At 46.0% G+C, this 19982-nt stretch overlaps 1 protein-coding gene across 1 annotated transcript; it reads left to right on the forward strand.

Annotated features, from left to right (window-relative positions):
- The first annotated feature begins 1031 nt into the window (after positions 1–1031).
- On the forward strand, positions 1032–18856 carry WDR24 (WD repeat domain 24). The gene is made up of 10 exons (XM_081966084.1): positions 1032–1234; positions 3404–3936; positions 5017–5194; positions 7574–8255; positions 10418–10533; positions 11292–11413; positions 13698–13802; positions 14608–14945; positions 15551–15735; positions 17907–18856. Exons 2-10 carry the CDS (start codon positions 3456–3458, stop codon positions 18073–18075), a joined length of 2376 nt encoding a protein of 791 aa, XP_081822210.1. The 5' UTR covers positions 1032–1234; positions 3404–3455; the 3' UTR covers positions 18076–18856.
- The last annotated feature ends 1126 nt before the right edge of the window (positions 18857–19982 follow it).

The raw sequence follows: 19982 nt of genomic DNA on the forward strand, positions 1-19982 counted from the left end.
AAGCCACTCCCACCCAGTCACATGGCCGGCAAGCCACTCCCACCCAGTCACATGGCCGGCAAGCCACTCCCACCCAGTCACATGGCCGGCAAGCCACTCCCACCCAGTCACATGGCCGGCAAGCCACTCCCACCCAGTCACATGGCCGGCAAGCCACTCCCACCCAGTCACATGGCCAGCAAGCCACTCCCACCCAGTTACATGGCTGGCAAGCCACTCCCACCCAGTCACATGGATGGCAAGCCACTCCCACAAAGCAGGCCACACCTACAGAAGAGGTTCTAAAAAAATTTGAAACCCACCACTGACGTACATGTATATACACAAATATATTCTTATAATTGAATAATTAAGCCAAAGAGCCAGCACTGTCCAAAGACGTCTCCGTGGTCAAGTGGCCGGCATGACTCAATGCCGAAGGCACACAGAACGCTGTTCCCTTCCCACCAAAGGTGGTTCCTATTTTTCTACTTGCATTTTTATGTGCTTTCGAACTGCTAGGTTGGCAGAAGCTGGGACAAGTCACGGAAGCTCACTCCGTTACACAGCTCTAGGGATTCGAACCCCCCGAACTGCCAACCTTTCTGATCAACAAGCTCAGCATCTTAGCCACCGTCCTCTAATTGCATCATTATTGTTGGGCAATTGCGTTATAGGTACTGCCCGGGGTCACAAGCCTGAGATGGGCAGCTATGTAAATTTAATCAATAAAAAATAAAATACTAAAATAAAAATAATACTAAAAATAATAAAAGCAATGAAATAAAACAAAGTAAAAACAAAATAAAAATAAAATAAAGAAGTACAAAAATATAAATAAAATAAAATGTTTGTGATAACTGGTGCTGCACTGCTAGCTTTCTACTGGAGCCTTGCAAGAAGAAAGGCCATTCCAACCAGGTTTCTACGAAACAAACCAACGCAAATAGAGAAATACCGCCGCCGCCACCCCCGCCTCGGGTTCTGCGATGGTATGCTCCACCCTTTTCTACAACCTCCCTACGTCACGATTCCAGAGGGGAGGGGGGCAGGAGGAGAAGAAGGGAAAGCGGCCGGGGAATAACGGCCTCCGGCTTCTCAAGCCCCGAAAGGCGTGACGGGTAATCCAAGATGGCGGGCGAGCCTTGGCCCGAGTTGGGCCGGCCGGAAGGAAGTGTGACTGCCCCGCGGCGAGGCGGCCCCACCGCTTCGGCCCTGCTCCAGTGTGGAAGACCAGTGGAGACCGTCGTTTGAGGTGAGGAAGCGAGAAGGTCGCCTCGAGGGAAACGTGGCTGGAACTGAGTTGCGAGGGTTGTTGCCTTGAAACCCGGGACCGGAAGTACTCTCTCCCTCCCAGCCCCTCATTTCCGCCCTCGGAAACCCCTTGTTTGCTAGAGCGGCCCCGCACGTGCCTTTATGTAGGAAAGGACACTCGAGCATGCGCATAAGCACGTCGTCATAGCAACCAGCCTTCATTTATTTAAAATGTGCTTAAAATAAATATATATATATTTGTTTTCCTTTTGGACCGATCCACGGATTTGCACATCAAAATCGCCCGTATTTCCGCCCTTGCCTTTTAGCCAGCAGCAATATTGGTGGTTATTTTCTCTTTTTTTTTAGGCAGACACGAGTGTATAAGAAAACACACACATCTGCACACATGCATTTTAACCAGCTTATTATTTGTTATTTCCCTTTTTATTTAGACAGCCAAACGAGTTTGTATGTCATTCTCTCTCATCAGCTCAACCTACCTCACAGGGTTGTTTGTGGGGAGAATAGGAGGAAGGAGGATTAGGTTAGGGTTGCCACCTTGAGTTACTTATAAAGTTCAGAAACGTGGGATGAAAATCTAATGAATAAATTTATAAAATACTAGATTGGGAAGACCATTGGCATCCCAAATGTTTGGTGCCCTTCATAGCCCCCCCAAAAATCCCATACAAAAAGAGTTTATATAGGATTCAGTTCTCAGCACTGTCAAACTGTGTATTAAGTCTGCATTACTATTACTATTAATCTTATTGTTCCTATCACCCATCTCCTCCCACTTATGACTGTATGACTCTAACTTTGTTGCTTGTATCCTTACGATTTATATTGATTGTTTCCTAATACAATTTGATTGCTTATTTGTACCCTCTGACTATCATTAAGGGTTGTACAGTATGATTCTTGATGAATGTATCTTTTCTTTTAGGTACACTGAGAGCATATGCACCAAAGATAAATTCCTTGTGTGTCCAATCACACTTGGCCAATAAAGAGTTCTATTCTATTCTATTCCATTCTATTCTATTCTAAACTCTAACTCCTATTCTATTTCTATTCCTATTTCTTTTCTATTCTATTTCTAATTCTAATTCTGTTCTCTTGTATTCTATTCTATTCTAAACTCTAACTCCTATTCTATTTCTATTCCTATTTCTATTTCTTTTCTATTTCTATTCTATTTCTAATTCTAATTCTGTTCTCTTGTATTCTATTCTAATCTAAACTCTAACTCCTATTCTATTTCTATTCCTATTTCTTTTCTATTCTATTTCTAATTCTAATTCTGTTCTCTTCTCTTCTATTCTATTCTATTCTAAACTCTAACTCCTATTCTATTTCTATTCCTATTTCTATTTCTATTCTATTCTATTTCTAATTCTAATTCTGTTCTCTTGTATTCTATTCTATTCTATTCTATTCTATTCTATTCTATTCTAAACTCTAACTCCTATTCTATTCCTATTCCTATTTCTATTCTATTTCTAATTCTAATTCTGTTCTCTTGTATTCTATTCTATTCTGTTGTAACCGCAGCAACAAAAAGCAATTTTCTGCTCTTAATTTTTGCTTTTATACACTTTTTTAAAAAAAAGATAATTAATGGTTTGAGGGATTTCCTTCCCCCCCCCCTCCCCATTCCTTTTCATTGCATAGCTTTATTGGAAATAGTTGAGTGGCATACAGGTGATCCTTGACTTGAAACCATTTGTTTAATGTCCATTTGAAGTTACAACAGCACTGAAAAAAAGGTAATTCATGATCGGTTTCCATGCTTATGACCATTGCATCCTCCTCCTGGTGACCTGTTCAAAATGCAAACACTTGGCAACTGGCATGTACTTGCGACGGTTGCAATGTCCCAGGGTCATGTGATCAACGTTATTAACCTTCCCAGCCGGCTTCCGACAAGCAGAGTCAATGAGGGAAGCCAGGTTTGCTTCAGAATCACATGATTCTCTTAACAACGGTGATTCACTTAACATACGGTTTAAAAAAAGGTGGTAAAATTGGGCAAAACTCACTTAAAAACAACTGCCTTGCTTGGCAACATAAATGTGGGTCTCAAATCATACATCAAGGACTACCCGTACGAAGTGTTGAGTTGCCGTTTGTCGCAGACTGATTTTAATATTGCGGTGTTGTTTAGTCTTTTCAGCTGCTCCTGTTTTAGACAAGACTTGGGATATTTGTAGGGCGCCATGGAGAAAATGGCCAGGGTGACCACGGCTCTTGGTGGCAACACGATCACGGGACGGACCATGTGCTGCCACCTGGACGCCCCTTCTAATGCCATCAGTGTGTGCCGGGACGCTGCTCAGGTGGTGGTGGCCGGGCGCAACATTTTCAAGATCTACTCCATCGAAGAGGACCAGTTTGTGGAAAAACTCAACCTGCGTGTCGGCCGCAAGCCCTCTCTGAACTTCAGCTGTGCCGACGTGGTGTGGCACCAGATGGACGAGAATTTGCTGGCCACCGCCGCCACGAACGGGGTGGTGGTGACGTGGAACCTGGGCAAGCCCTCTCGGAACAAACAGGACCAGCTTTTCATGGAGCACAAGCGAACCGTGAACAAGGTGTGCTTTCACCCGACGGAGGTCTATATGCTCCTCAGCGGGTCTCAGGATGGCTACATGAAATGCTTCGACCTACGGAAAAAGGACTCGGTCAGCACTTTCTCAGGTAAGGATCCATATTTGGGAATCGCTGACTTCCTCATGAGTAGATTAGGATAAGGTGGAATAATCCTACGCTAGAAGGACAGTAAAGGAGCAGCGCGGTGGTCTAGAGGTGGACTTCTCCTCTTGCAATCAGGAGACAGCGGCAGATGTTTATCTCTCTGGGTGCAATGATTACCGTATTTTTCGGAGTATAAGACTCATCTTTTCCCCCCCAAAAGAGGGTGAAAATCTGAGTGCGTCTTAGATACTGAATACAGCATTTTTAGCCTCCCAAAACCCTGCCCCCTTCACGAAAATGGCCGTGCATAGCCTTTAGGAGGCTTTCAGAGTGCTCTTGGGTGCTGGGGAGGGCAGAAATGGGCAAAAAATGGGCCTTTTTTTGCTCAGTTTTGCCTCCCTTCCCAACCCCCAGCAACACTCTATAAGCCTCCTAAAGGCTATTCATGCTATTTCTTTTGCTCATTTTTGACCCCACCCCACCCCCAGGAGCACTCTACAAGCCTCCTAAAGGCTATTCATGCCCTTTTTTAAAAAAGTGGGTCCATTTTCGTGAAAAAACGGGCCATTTTTGAGAGGTCTGCAGAGTGCAAAGACTTTTTTTTCTAATTTGCCTCTTCAAAATATTGGTGCGTCTTATACTCCGGTGCATCTTATAATCCGAAAAATATGGTAGTTTATCAGTATTACTAATGATCCAATCCACATATCATAATTTCACCATTTCCTATTTTGTGCAAAAAATACGTCCTTTTGGAAATTAGAGAATGACCTTGTCACGAGGAGGCTTCGCTTCCCATAATCCCCAGCACCCAGGCTGGCTAAGAGATTATAAGGCATTGGAGTCGTAACACATTTGGAGCAGCACCAGACGGGGGAACAGAACCTGTTTTCAGAGGGGCAAGCGTCACCTGGATGGTTTACCAGGTAGAAACGAGACTCTCCAAATTTTGGCAACTTTTAAGACCAGGCATGACTTGACTGGAGGATTGTGGGGGTTGAAGTCCCCAAGTCTTAAAAGTTGCCAAGTTTGAACAGCCCTGAAGGTAGAAGATCAACCCAATGTGGTCTCTGCCTCCTTCAGGCCAGTCGGAAAGCGTGCGCGACGTCCAGTTTAGTATCCGCGACTACTTCACCTTTGCTGCCACCTTTGAAAACGGCAACGTCCAACTGTGGGATATTCGCCGGCCGGACCGCTACGAGAGGATGTTCACGGCCCACAACGGACCCGTGTTCTGTTGTGATTGGCATCCAGAGGACAGGTATAAACACGTCTGTCTCTGTCTGTCTGTCTATCTTTTCTGTATCGGATGCTTTTCTGTGCCTGCCTTGTTTTCTAGCACCTTCTGACAGAGCCATCTAGGATTCTGCTTTCAGCAGCATCATCTTCTTCTTTTCTTAAAGTTTTTTATTTTATTTATGCAATCGTATCGTTTTTGCAGCACATTTTACATCTTTTACCTTATCCATTGTGTTTCCTTTATCAATACATATATCTTACATAACTATATCCATATGTATATACATATTTTGCAAATCTTATTTCGTACTTACTATATACATTTGATCCTCTCATATTTCTTACTTCATCTGCAATCTATCTTGTTATTGAATCAATCTTATTGATTCTGCGGTTTTGCATGTTTTGTAGTTTCTTGAACTTTCTTCTTCTCTTCGTTACTGTCCTGTTTTTCCCCCCGCTCTTTCCTCTAGCCAATCACACCATAAGCCCCACACTAAGTAGTACTCTGATTCCTCTTTGTCTTTGAGCTCTGTTGTGAGCCTGTCCAACAGAAGCTTCTTCAGTTCCCTTCCACCTTGCGCAATTTCTCTGCAAAGCGTTTCTGTTTGGGAGTCACGTTGCCCTTCGTATTTTAAGCATCATTTTGCCCTTTCGGACAGCTTGCTGGTCGTCCTCGACTTAGCAACCGTGATCGGGATTAGAATTTCTGCCGTAGGTTGTTGATGGTTTATAGTTTAGGTGTTTGGCATACAGTTTACTAATAATGCTCAGAAGACTAATGGGTCTATAATTGCCTGGGTCATTTCTATGACCTTTTTTTTATACATTGGTATGATAATTGCTAGTCCCCAATTTCTTGGCTTATGGCCTGTTTTATCTATAAATGTAAACAGAGATGCTAAAAGTGGAGCCCACCAACTGGCGTTCTTTTTGATTATTTCTGGCAGGATAGTATCAGCACCAGGTGCCTTATTAGCCTTTAGGGCTCCGACCAACCGGGATATCTCTTCTGCTGTAACGGGGGGCCAGTAAGGAGTTTGGTCCAAACTAATTGGGCTCTCCTTGGTTATATAGTCAGGGTCTGTATAAAGCTCCCTAAAATATTCTTCCCAGGCGCAAATCGGTACCTGATTAGTTAGGGGTAGGGGAGGTTTCCCCAATTGTACCAAAAAAGGGATGTATTTTTTGTCCTGACTGACGTAATTACCATATTTTTCAGAGTATAAGACGCACCTTTTTCCCTCAAAAAAGAGGCTGAAAATCTTGGTGCGTCTTATACACTGAATACAGCATTATTTTGCCTCCAAAACCCCCGCCCCCTTCACCAAAATGGCCATGCATAGCCTCTAGGAAGCTTTTAGAGAGCTCCTGGGGGCTGGGGAGGGCAGAAATGAGCAGAAAACAGCCTGTTTTTTGCTCAATTTTATACCCCCCCCTCCCCAGCCCCCAGGAGCACTCTATAAGCTTCCTAGAAGTTATCCATGCCCTTTTTTTTTTTTTTTTTTTACAAAAAACGGCCTTGTTTTTGCAAAAAACAGGCCATTTTTTGCTCGTTTTTGGTCCACCCCCTCCCCTCCGGGCACTCTGCAAGCCTCCTAAAGGATATCCGTGCCTTTTGGGGGGGGGGGGAACGGGCCCGTTTTGGGGAGATTTGCAGAGTGCAAAAACTTTTTTAAAAAAATTTGCCTCTTCAAAACCTTGGTCCATCGTATACTCTGAGAAATACAGTAGTTTATGCCAAGACTCCTTCAGAGCCGCTCTTTTCTTTTCTTTTAGAAGGGTCTTATATTGTGCTTTCAACTGCTTTTAAGTAGCGAGTGTGATCCTCAAAAGGAGCATTTTTACTTTTCCTGTGCTCCATATTATATATCCTTGGTAAGCGGTAGCAATACAGGCTGACAACCATCTCATCTGCCTATGGCAGTAGATGTTACCTTATTCCCCAGGGATCCCGGCTGGAAAGAAACAAATAATGCTTCAGTCTTTCTAGTCGACAAAGTTCTTTTGAGATAAATCCCCAGAGCATCCAAGTGTGCCATTTTTTTCTCTAAAGGATGAGAAGGATCCGGACAGAAATTAGGCAAAATCAATTCCTGAGATCTATGGAAGCAAGAGCATAGCTTGGGTATGAAGGAGGGGTCCAGCCTTAAAACCACCCTGTCATGGTGAAATATATATATATATATATAAATCATCCCTGGTAGACAATGCCTGTAGCTCAGATATCCGCCTGGCGGAGGGGATGGCCACCATAAACATCCCCTTGAGAGTAGGGAACCCGAGGGAAACCTTTGGTAACGGTTCAAAGAGCGTCCAACACCTTTTAGTTCCACGCAATGTCTCTTGAACCGTATTTTTTAATCAGTCTCATCCATTCTTGGCGTTTCCCTTCCGCTAGAGGCTGGCTGGCCACGGGCGGCCGAGATAAGATGGTAAAAGTCTGGGACATGAGCACCAACCGGGCCAAAGAGATCTACTGCGTGCAAACGATAGCCTCGGTAGCCCGGGTCAAGTGGAGGCCCGAATGCAAGCACCACATCGCCACCTGCTCGATGATGGTCGACCACAACATCTACGTCTGGGACATCCGGCGGCCCTTCATCCCCTCCGCCATGTTCGAGGAGCACAAAGACGTCACGACCGGGGTCGTGTGGCGGCACCTGCACGACCCTTACTTCCTCCTCTCGGGATCCAAGGACAGCACTCTTTACCAGCACATCTTCAAGGACGCCAGCCAGCCCATCGAGCGGGCCAACCCGGAGGGCCTGTGCTACAGCCTCTTCGGAGACCTGGCTTTCGCGGCCAAGGAGAGCCTCATCTCTGCCGACTCGAACCGGAAGCCCTACCTGGGCGACCGCCGCCATCCCATCTTCTTCAAGCGGAAGCTGGACCCCGCCGAGCAGTTCGAGTTCATCTCCTCCTCCAGCGCCCTCAGCGTCTTCGAGGCCGACGCGGGCTGCGACGCCAGCAGCATGGATTGGTTTGTGCGGACTGCCAAGCAGTACCTGCTGACGGGGCGGCCGCTGGCCGAGCTGTGCGACCACAACGCCAAAGTAGCCAAAGAGCTGAAGCGCAACCAGGTAAAGTGGCATCTCTTCCTGTAACCGATTAACAGAGTGGGAAGGGACCTTGGAGGTCATCTAGTCCAACACTCCCCCCCCCCCCGTACCCCGCTCAAGCAGGAGACTCTACGCCATTTTTGTTGCCACGGTGTAAAAAAAGATGTTGAGACTTTAGAAATAGTGCAGAGAAGAGCAACAAAGAGGATTAGGGGACTGGAGACTAAAACATATGAAGAATGGTTGCAGGAACTGGGTATGTCTAGCTTAAGAGAAAGAAGGACTAGGGGAGACATGATAGCAGTCTTCCAATATCTCAGGGGCTGCCACAAAGAGGGAGTCAAACTATTCTCCAAGGCACCTGAGGGGAGGAAAAGAAGCAATGGGTGGAAACTAATCAAGGAGAGAAGCAACTTAGAACTGAGGAGAAATTTCCTGACAGTGAAAACAATTCATCAGTGGAACAGAAGTTGCCTCCAGAGGTTGTGAATGCTCCAACACTGGAGGTTTTTAATAGCAATAGCACGTAGACTTATATACCACTTTACCGTGCTTTAAGCCCCCTCTAAGCGGTTTTACAGAGTCAGCCTCTTGCCCCCCAACAATCTGGGTCCTCATTTTACCCACCTTGGAAAGATGGAAGGCCGAGTCAACCTTGAGCCGGTGAAAATCAAGCAGCTGAACTGCTGGCAGTCAGCCGAAGTGGCCTACAGTACTTCATTCTAACCCCTGTGCCATCACGGCTCCTAAAGAGAAACGATTGGATAATCATTTGTCTGAAGTGGTGTAGGGTTTCCTGCCTGAGGAGAGGGTTGGACTAGAAGACCTCCAAGGCCCCTTCCAACTCTGTTATCTGTTCTTTCTGACAGATGGCAGGCCAATCTCTTCTTGAAATATGTTTCCGTTTAGGACTCGTTCCTCTTAGGGTGGTGTTTCCCAACCTTGGTACAGATTTCAACGGATAGTTAGGACAGCAGAAAAAATTATTGCAACCAGCCTTCCTACCATTGAGGATCGGCTTAATGCACCAACCAGAAAGAGGAAATATCTACAGACCCCTCACATCCTGGAGACAAACTGTTTCAACCCCTCCCCTTAGGACACTGCTATAGGGCATTGCATGCCAAAACAACTAGACACAAAGGTCGTTTTCTCCCTTGTGCCATCTCTTTGCCGAACACCTAATTCCCACAGGACTGTCTTAGGCCTAAAGATATTTACACGTGTAGTAGAGCTGCATTGCTGTTACCCTTCTCATTTCTCATCTTTTCTCACCTTCTCATCTTTCCTACTATCTACTCCTGATTGGTGTCTTATGATTTAGCACTTGTTGTTTGTATCTTATGATTAATGATTGCAACTGTGCTTTATGATCTATGACCTATCACTTTGTTGTTGTTGTTGTTGGTGGTGTGTGTGTGTGTGTGTACACTGAGAACTTCTGTACCGGAAACAAATTCCTTGTGTGTCCAATCACAGTTGGCCAATAAAGTTATTTCATTTCCATTCCCTTTCCATATTCTATTCTAATTTTATTCTAATTCTATTCTATTCCTATTCCTATCCTATTCTATATTAATTCCATATTCTATTCTATTGTATTCCTATTCTATTCCTATCCTATTCTATTCTGAATTAATGCCATATTCTATTCTATTCTGTTCCTATTCTAGTCCTGTTCTCTATTTCCATATTCTATTCTATTCTTATTCGCTATTTCCATATTCTATTCTATTCTTATTCCTATTCCTATTCTCTATTTCCACATTCTATTCTATTCTTATTCTCTATTTCCATATTCTATTCTATTCTTATTCCTATTCCTGTTCTCTATTTCCATATTCTATTCCATTCTTATTCTCTATTTCAATATTCTATTCCTATTCCTATTCTCTATTTCCATATTCTATTCTATTCTATTCTTATTCCTATTCCTGTTCTCTATTTCCATATTCTATTCTATTCTTATTCTCTATTTCCATATTCTATTCCACTCCACTCCACATAGATGGACTTCAACTCCCAGAATTCCCTAGCCAGCTCGGGTATTAAAATCCACACATCTGAAAAAGCGGCTGAAGTCGAGAGAGAGAGAGACTCTGCTGGAGGGTTGGCTTACAGTCCTTCCATTGACAGGCTTAGCCGGTGGTTTCTTACCTTTTTTTCCTGTTCTTTTTCTCCAGGTTGCTCAGACTTGGACAATGCTCCGGATTATTTATTCAAGCCCCAACACCGTCCCTGCCACAAACCTCAACCACAGCCTGGGAAAAAGCAGCTCCAGCCTTCCTCTCATGAACAGGTAAAGAGAAAGGGGGGAGGGGGGGACTGTGTTGTGAACTGCTGTAAGTGGAGGGCTACCTATATAGGCTGACCAACTCCCAACTCATTCTGGGCGGCTTACAAATGGTTAAAACATTAAAATTAGAAAACGACAGAATCGCAGAGATAGGAACAAAGAAAAATAAAGAGATGAAGTTAAATAAATAAAGATAGTGTCTGGATTCCAAATAGCATCCAAAAATTAAATCAGGGTCCAAGGCAAAGTATTGCTCAAAGTTCCAATTGATGAAGAGAGCCATGTTGGCACATCTGGGAAAACCCAAATCTGAAAGCTTCCTGGATTTCCCCCCCCCCCCAGTTGAAAGTTCAAGATCTTGCCCCCACACCCACAAGTCCCATCCCATGGTCCAGTCTCCCACTGCCATGCTGGCAGTTTCCACCCATCCAATTCCAGTCAGATGCAGAGGTGCAAAGACAAAGGATGACCTTGGCTTTCTAGAAAGAATATTGTTATGGCTACATCGCATCTAACTCCGTACAATCCCCCGCTCCCATTTTCCCACAATAGAAATGGCATAGTAGAATAATAGAAAGTGTTGCAGGCCTGAGATCCAAAAGAAAAGACGGCTGCAGGCCTGACAGAGAGCTCAGCTGGTGACAAATTCAGGATTAGAAACAATCACACTTAGCCAAATTTGAAAGCATTGCAGACATAAGAGAAGAAAGGGATAGAAAATATTACTGTGGCCTATTCAGCATTTTCTGCTTCTCTCCCAGCTTTAACTTGAAAGATATTCCCTCTGGAATAGGGACGGAGTCACGGCTAGAGAGGACCAAGGGGGACAATCGTCCTGAAGTCATTCTCATGGATTCCACTTCAACTCTCATCAATAACGACGGTGAGCAGACAGCTGTTACCAGGGAAGTAGGGACGCGGTGGCACAGGGGCTAAGATGCTGAGCTTGTTGATCAGAAAGATCAGCAGTTTGGCAGTTCGAATCCCTAGCGCCGCATAACAGAGTGAGCTCCCGTTACTTGCCCCAGCTTCTGCCAACCTAGTTTGAAAGGATGTAAAAAATGCAAGTAGAAAAATAGGAACCACCTTTGGTGGGAAGGGAACAGCGTTCCGTGCGCTTTGGCCGTTTAGTCATGCCGGCTACATGACCACAGAGACGTCTTTGGACAGCGCTGGCTCTTCGGCTTGAAACGGAGATGAGCACTGCCCCCTAGAGTCGGGAACGACTAGCACGTATGTGCAAGGGGAACCTTTACCTTTACCTTTGCAAGGGAAGTGGCTATAAGGCAAAAGATATCCGTGGAAGCAGAATACTGACAATCCTTGACTTAAGTCCACAATTGGGACCAGAATTTCTGATGCCAAGTAAGGTGGTTGCTAAGTGAGCCAGTTGTTGAGTGAACCACTGCATTTATTAAGTGACTCGTATGATCACTAAGCAAATCCAGCTTTCCCCATTGACTTTGCATGTTGGAAACTGGCTGGGAGGATCACCAACGGCCGTCAACCAATCCCAACTATTGTAAATACCGTATTTTGCGGAGTATAAGACGCACCTTTTTCCCTCAAAACAGGCTGAAAATCTGGGTGCGTCTTATACACTGAATACAGCATTTTTTTTGCCTCTCGAAACCCCGCCCCTTCACCAAAATGGCCGTGCAGAGCTTTTAGGAGGCTTTCAGAGAGCTCCTGGGGGCTGGGGGAGGGCAGAAATGAGCAAACAACGGGCGCCCCATCCCCCCAGGAGCACTCTGCAAGCCTCCTAAAGGGTATTCATGCCAAAAAAAAATTTGGGGGGAACGGGTCCATTTTCGCAAAAAACGGGCCGTTTTGGGGAGGTTTGCAGACTGCAAAAACTTTTTTTTTTATTTGCCTCTTCAAAACCTTGGTGCGTCTTATACTCCAAAAAATACGGTACATGCTGGTTGCCAAGCACCTGAATTTTTATCCCGTGACACGGAGATGCTGAGATGGTTGCATGGGCAAGAAACAGATGCCACTGTAACTTCAAACGGTCACCAACATAATGCTGCCCAACTGTCTGTCTGACACCATTCATTCAATACCCAAAGAGGAATTTCCTTGTTAGGGGGTATCTCCGTTGGGAGACAGAGAGTAGCACAGCGGAATGTGCAGCCGGAGAGGAAAACGTTGCTAGTAGAAACACGTGAATCGAGTCACAGACACTGCTAGTAAAATTAAGTAGCTTTACTACTAAAGTTGCTTCACAAGCAGTGATAGTAGATATTAGTCCAAACACAATTCAATAGAAAAAACAATTGCTTACAGTCGCAGTTCACGTTCCAGTCACCAAGTCATCAATCATAGGACAAGCAGAGAGGGAGAAGGAGCTCTCCTGACTTCCTCTTATAGCAAAGCTAATTATATCTGTTAAGTACATCCACTCATTTAAAGTAACAGCAACCTTTTGTCATTGTACATAGATAGATATTGCCTGCCCAACACTAGGAGTATACTCCCAACACAGATCTTTCCTCTATCCAACATTCCTAAAAGAAAGTACAATCTCCTTTTTGTGTTTAGGACACGGAACAATAGATCCATGCTAGATAAAGGCAGATTCTGATTGAATCTCGTTAAGTAGCCAAGTGGTGCAATAGCAACCATTGGAGATAGGAGTGAACTTCTCTTCGTTGCTTTTGTTCAAGTGGTGCCTAAACCAGGGATCGGCAACCTTAAACACACAAAAGAACCATTTGGACCCGTTTCCCACAGAAAAGAAAACACCGGGAGCCACAAAGCGCTTCCGTGCCTGACGATTTCCTGAGCAGCCACAGAACTGACCTATATAGTTGAAGTTCTGTTTTCTTCTGAAACGTTTATTTTCTTGGAGGTATCCATGGTTGGCCTACCGGGGGTCGAAAAGCTCAAATCAATCACGTGCCAGCAGGTATCACACATTGGCGGTAGGGATGCGTAGTTTGAGCCACAGAGAGCCGCAGCAGAGGGAGGAAAGAGCCACTTGCGGCTCCAGAGCCACGGGTTGCTGACCCCTGGCCTAGACTGACCCTATTGATCAGAGGTGCCTTAATCTAAGCTCCTGCAATGAACCGGAAGCTGAACTCTGGCCAAAACAGCTTCATCATCCAACTCTATGACTCTTCTTGTAAGTGTCTTTTTCTTTTCTCTTTTCCCTGGATGTCCAGAGAACGAGGAGACAGAAGGAAGTGACGTTCCTGCCGATTATCTCCTGGGCGATGTGGAAGCCGATGAAGATGATCTGTACATGATGGACCACGAGAATCCTCCCAGTGAGTGCCCGTCCTACTCTTCATGCCTGATCTGTTGTTTTTCTTTTTTTCCCTCCCTTTGCAGAGCGGAGAGATTAGAGAAGAAGGGATTGCAAGAGAGTAAGCAGGCACACCGTGAGGGATACAAGGCGGTTTATATCAAGCATGCTCACGGCTGCTGGGTGCCAGTGCATTGCTTCCGATGTGTGCTCTCTGTTGTGTGCCTGCTTACTCCCTTCTAATCCCTTTCTCTCCGTTGAACGTCAATCAAAACATTCATTCCCTTTTGTTCATTATCCAGTGCTCGGTGAGAACTACAAAGGGCAGAGCGGCTAGGAGACAAACAAAAGATGACAATGTGAAACCAATTAGTCTTATCTATCTATATAAAAACAGCTGTGTGAGTGTGTATGTGTGTGTGTTCCAGCGTAACTCTGGAACACCTTGAGCAACCAAACTTGGTACACAGATGACTTACTCTCTGGAAACAAATATTGTAGGGGTAAGACACCTCTAAAACCCCTCAGGGGGTGTGTTCTGTTAAGATACAGCCTGTTGTGCCTCAAAATGGCTTCTACTGTACAGCGCAGTGGAGTTACCATGGTAGCAGATTCACAGTGCTCCACAAGGGGGCTCCTTCTGGTAAGGGGGGAAATCCAACATCAGAAATTACGTTTGGTCCAGACATTTCCCCCCTATAAAGAAATAGAGGGGAGGGGTTTATTGGCTAGTAATCTGCATAATATAACGTCATATAGGAGGAGGAGAGGACGGAGGGATTTAGGTCTGCTTGCTTTCTCCTTCACGGTTCTGTGTCTTCCTGCAGCCGAAGAACAAGAGTATACCCTTCCCCAGGAAGCCTTTCCTTTACGCCACGAGATCGTAGACAACCCCTCTGCCCTGGACCATCTGCAGGATAAAGCCGACTCGCCCCACGTCAGTGGCAACGAGGCGGAGACCGTGTCTCTCACCCCTGTGGAGTCGTTCTCCCTCATTTCCATTTCCCACTCCCTCTACGACAATCGCCTGCCGGCTGATTTCTTCAACCCGATTGTCCATGACATGCTGCTTTTCTACGCCGAGCAGGGAGATGTCCAGATGGCCGTGTCGATCCTGATTGTACTGGGGGATCGTATCAAGAAGGGGATTGATGACCAAACACAGGTACCTCAAGCCTGTTGCGGCCCACCAGCAGCCAGCATGGCTGACAGCAGAGTCAGACAGTGAGGAGGTTGGGGAGGAACCTAGGCCAGTCCCGGAGTCTGGGGAAGGCTCTGATGAGGGCTCTGTGTCAGAAGCAGAGATGGGACCAGGCCCATCTGACAGTTATCAGCTGCCTCCGGAGTCAGAGATCAGTGAGGCAGAACCTGTTCCCAGTGTGCATGCGCAGAGTTGCCAGACGAAGGGAACAGCTAAGGAACAGGGGTCGACTTGGGAGTAAGGCCACAGGTGGACGATGAATGGCCCCTCCCAGAGGAAATAAAAGGAGCGAAAGGGGAGTGGAGTTTGCAGGAGACCATTAGTTCACTTCATTGGTTCGTGACTCTCCGAGACTCCTTGCCAAGTTTTGCAGAGATCCGACTGGCAGCTCTCCAAGCCAGAGAAGGTCTGTGATTGTAAATCCTCCCTGGAAAGACTTTGCTGGATGTGAATGAGCAGAATTCACAGTCAATTAATAAAAGGGGTTTTTGTCAGGACAAGGAGTTTGCTTCATGCTCTCGGGAAGCCTCGCTCAGAACAATGATGTCGTCGTCCTTTCTCTCTCCCAGGAACAGTGGTACATGTCGTACATTGACTTGCTGCAGCGGTTCCAGCTGTGGAACATCTCCAACGAAGTGATCAAACTGAGCACCTGCAGGGCCGTCCACTGCCTCAATCAGGCCTCCACTACCCTGCACATCAACTGCAGCAACTGCAAGCGGCCGATGAGCAACAAGGGATGGATCTGTGACCGGTGAGAAGCTCCCGCTAACACGCAGCATCCTTCTTGTTGAAAGCAAGAAAGGAGAGCAATGTTAAACAGTTAGGCAACCCGTAATAATCTCACTTCTTTGTGATGTACCAAGCTTAGCCTGGGGAGTTTCCTCATAACCTGAAGGCAGAAGGGGACTTCCACCTTTCAGCGAAGGTGTCAGGCTCATAGATACAGGACCGTCCATTAAGTTGCAGTGTAGAAGATGTATTGCTCTGTATACAAGAATCATATCCAAGGGGAGGTGGGGGCTCAGGGGCTAAGATGTTGAGCTTGTCAACAGTTTGGCAGTTCGAATCCCTAGCACCGCGTAACGGAGTGAGCTCCCGTGACTTGTCCCAGCTTCTGCCAACCTAGCCGTTCGAAAGCACGTAAAAAAAATGCAAGTAGAAAAATAGGGACCACTATGGAACAGCAATTTTTATGAACTGATCTAACCTGATTTTTAGCTTACGTTACGGAGATCGACTTACTTAGGATTTTAGTCTGTAGCCATTATATCACTTTAAAGAAAACCTTGCCTGGGGAACGTATAAGAAAATGCAACAATGAAATATTTAAATTCAAAAGACTCAGTGAAAAAAGAAAATGGAGCAATATCAACCATTAAAATATAGGTATGTTTATGTAAGGAACGTGGTGGCTCAGGGGCTAAGACGCTGAGCTTGTCGATCAGAAAGGTTGGCAGTTCAGCGGTTCGAATCCCTAGCGCCCTGTAACGGAGTGAGCTCCCGTTACTTGTCCCAGCTTCTGCCAACCTAACAGTTCGAAAGCAGGTAAAAAATGTAAGTAGAAAAATAGGGACCACCTTTGGTGGGAAGGGAACAGCGTTCCGTGCTCCTTCGGCGTTTAGTCATGCTGGCCAAATGACCATGGAGATGTCTTTGGACAGTGCTCGCTCTTCGGCTTTGAAACGGAGATGAGCACCGCCCCCTAGAGTCAGGAACAACTAGCGCATATGTGCGAGAGGAACATTTACCTTTAACTTTATACAAGAATCTGATCAACTAAAGTTCAGTATTAAATTGGCATTAAATAAGGGTCAGCGGAATTCAAAAGATCCAGAGGGTCAAACTCGAGGCCCACAGGACCACCCTGGAAAGAGCGAAGGACCGGCCTGGGATGCCTCTGTCAGCTAAAACGGAGCTCGGGAGGACCTGTTGCAGTCATCCCCATGATCACATGATCCAAATTCAGAGACTTGGCAACCGGCTCGTATTTATGACCGTTGCAGCATCCCAAGGTCCCGCGATCCCCTTTTGCGACCTTCTGACAAGCAACGCCAACAGGGAAGTCAGGTTCACTTCACAACCGTGTGAACTGCAACCACTCACTTGAGAACTGTGGCAAGAAAGGTCGTAAAATGAAGCAGAACTTCACAAATGTCTCACTTAACAACAGAAATTTTGGGTTCGATTGTGGCCATAGGTTCAGGACTACCCATATTTGTCCTGTTCGTTCCCCAAAGCTTGCGAAATAGTCAAGGCTGAGGAAAGAGAGAGAGAGAGAGAGATAAAGAGAGATGGATGGATGGATGGATGGATGGATGATGGATGGATAGATAGAGAGATGATAGATAGATAGATAGATAGATAGATAGATAGATAGATAGATAGATAGATGATAGATAGATATATATTAGAGATGATAGACGATACATTTGAGATATGATAGATAGATAGATGATAGATAGATAGATGATAGATAGATAGACAGACAGACAGACAGACAGACAGAGACGGACAGACAGGCAGACAGACAATAAACAAACAGAAAGAGCGAGACAGAGAAAATTAACTGAATCAGGATTCTACCCACGACTGGGAGAGGGAGAAAGAGAGACAGAGAGAAAAACAGAGAAGAAAGAGAAAATTAGCTGAATCAGGATTCCACCCACGACTGGGAGGGAGGGAGGGAGAGAAAGAGAGAGAGGGAGAGAGAGAGAGAGAGAAATTAACTGAATCAGGATTCCACCCACGACTGGGAGGGAGGGAGGAAGGGAGGGGGGAGAGAGAGAGAGAGAGAGAGAGTCAAGGAACAGGCTGAGCTTCCTAGCTGAAGATTGAGCTCTCTCCGTTGCTGGAGGCTCTGCTCTTCCCCTGCAGCCCCACCTGTCTCCTTCAGCTGCTGTTCTCTTTTCTGGTCTCTTTCAGGTGCCGGCAGTGTGCCAGCATGTGCGCCGTGTGCCACCACGTGGTCAAGGGCCTCTTCGTGTGGTGCCAGGGCTGCAGTCACGGGGGCCACCTGCAGCATATCATGAAATGGCTGGAAACCAGCTCCCATTGTCCTACAGGATGCGGCCACCTTTGCGAATACACCTGAATTTAAGAGGACGTCCAGAATGTCCGCCGGGGGGGGGGGGGGCTGCCTGGAACTGAGGACCTCACTTGGGGCGGGGGTGGGTGGGGAAGGGGGAGAGACAGTCACCGTGGTTGCTGATCTAGATAGTTGCCGTGAAACCTCTCCACCAGGTGGGCACTTGCAAGATGGGTCGTGGTTTTTCTGCTTCCTGGGGAGGGGAGGGGGGGGAACCAGGAGATTCTGCTAGGGAAAAAAAAAAACAAGCATTTTCTTCTAATGTCTTGCTGTGGAGGCAGTTTGTTCTCTACGTATGATGGCGAATCTATGGCACGCGTGCCAGAGGTGGCACGCAGAGCCTTCTCTGTGGGCATGCACACCGTCGCCAGCTGCTCTTCTGATTTCCAGAGCACTGGTCTTTGCAAGCGCCGTAAAACACCACCAAAAATGGCCCCAAAACAGCCTGAAAACGGCTAAAAAAATGACCCAAAAACAGGCATATGCGAGCTGGCCAGTTTGTCTTCGGGTTTCCAATGCTCTGGCCCCCGTGAAGATCGGCTGGCCAGCGCGCATGCTCGTACTGGAAACCTGAAGACCAGCTGCCTGGCATGTGCACCGGCCAGCTGGATTTCTGGTGCCCCGACATCTGCGCATGCACGCGTGTTCTGGTTTGGGCACTCTGTGCCGGAAAAATTCCCCATCATTGTTCTATACAACCCCTGCTTCATTAGCCAGGGTGGCTCCAGAAAGTTTCAGGCAGTGTTTTTTTTTATTTTAAATACCGAATAAAACAAGGTGAAACGTATCTCTTTTCTCGTCTGCGTTTGCAAAACTTTCTGTATCGAGGCTTCTAAATAACTGGCCAGCTACCGAACAGGATTGAGGCTCTCTCCTCCCCAAAAATTACTTTTGCATAGTTTCCTCCTTCAGTTTCATACCCGCATCTTGTCTTTTAAATAAATTTTTCTGCTTTTGAGTCATAAGACCTGGGACCTGACAGTGGAAACCAGCCGAAGATGTAAGAGACAGCTGTGCATTCCAGTGTACGGATATTTCTATGCGGTGCCCAGTTTCAACATCATTGAGTGATATATAGTTGTGAAGTTCTGTGCGACCCATCGCGGACCCATGGACAATACTCCTCCAGGCCTTCCTGTCCTCTACCATCCTCTGGAGTCCATTTAAGTTCACACCTGCTGCTTTGGTGACTCCATCCAGCCACCTCCTTCGCTGCCGTCCCCTTCTTCTTTTGCCCTCAGTCTTTCCCAGCATGAGGCTCTTCTCCAGGGAGTCCTTCCTTCTCATTAGGTGGCCAAAGTCTGAGTTTCCTCTTCAGGATCTGGCCTTCTAAAGAGCAGTCAGGGTTGATCTCCTCTAGGACTGACCAGTTGGATCATCTTGCAGTCCAAAGGACTCGCAGGAGTCTTCTCCATCAAAGCCCTCAATTATTTCTTAGGTGATACATACATACCACAAGGGCAGTGAATTGTGTGCATATGTTATGAAGGTTTTTTTAAAAAAACTTTTAAAAGATGTAGGAAAAGCTACTCCTACTACAGCACTAGAAGGCAAGGCAAGACAAGAAACAATGGGTGGAAATTAATCAAGGAGAGAAGCAACCTTGAATTAAGGAGAAATTTCCTAACAGAACAATTAATCAGTGGAACGGCTTGCCTTCAGAAGTTGTGGGTGCTTCATCACTGGAGGTTTTTAAGAAGAAACTGGACAACTACGTCTCTGGAATGGTGTAGGGTCTCCTGCTTGAGCAGCGGGTTGGACTAGAAGACCTCCAAGGTCCCTTCCAACTCTGTTATTCTGTAGAGGGATGGAAGCAAACAAATTTCTGGCTAGATCTCAAGAGTATCCTAAAATCATTTCAATGGGATCCCTTTTTTCCCTAAAGAAACAAGATATTTAAGTTCAAACTCCAA

The sequence above is a fragment of the Natrix helvetica genome (assembly GCF_964273705.1).
Source record: "Natrix helvetica genome assembly, chromosome: 13".
NCBI classification, from domain to species: domain Eukaryota; kingdom Metazoa; phylum Chordata; class Lepidosauria; order Squamata; family Natricidae; genus Natrix; species Natrix helvetica.

What these genes read in the sequence shown, in the direction of transcription:
- WDR24 (XM_081966084.1), top strand. Translation starts at nt 3,456, where the DNA reads ATGGAGAAAATGGCCAGGGTGACCACGGCTCTTGGTGGCAACACGATC. An exon ending in CTCGGTCAGCACTTTCTCAG is followed by an intron (nt 3,937 to 5,016) that starts GTAAGGATCCAT and finishes TGCCTCCTTCAG; the next exon opens with GCCAGTCGGAAAGCGTGCGC. An exon ending in GGACCACGAGAATCCTCCCA is followed by an intron (nt 13,803 to 14,607) that starts GTGAGTGCCCGT and finishes GTCTTCCTGCAG; the next exon opens with CCGAAGAACAAGAGTATACC.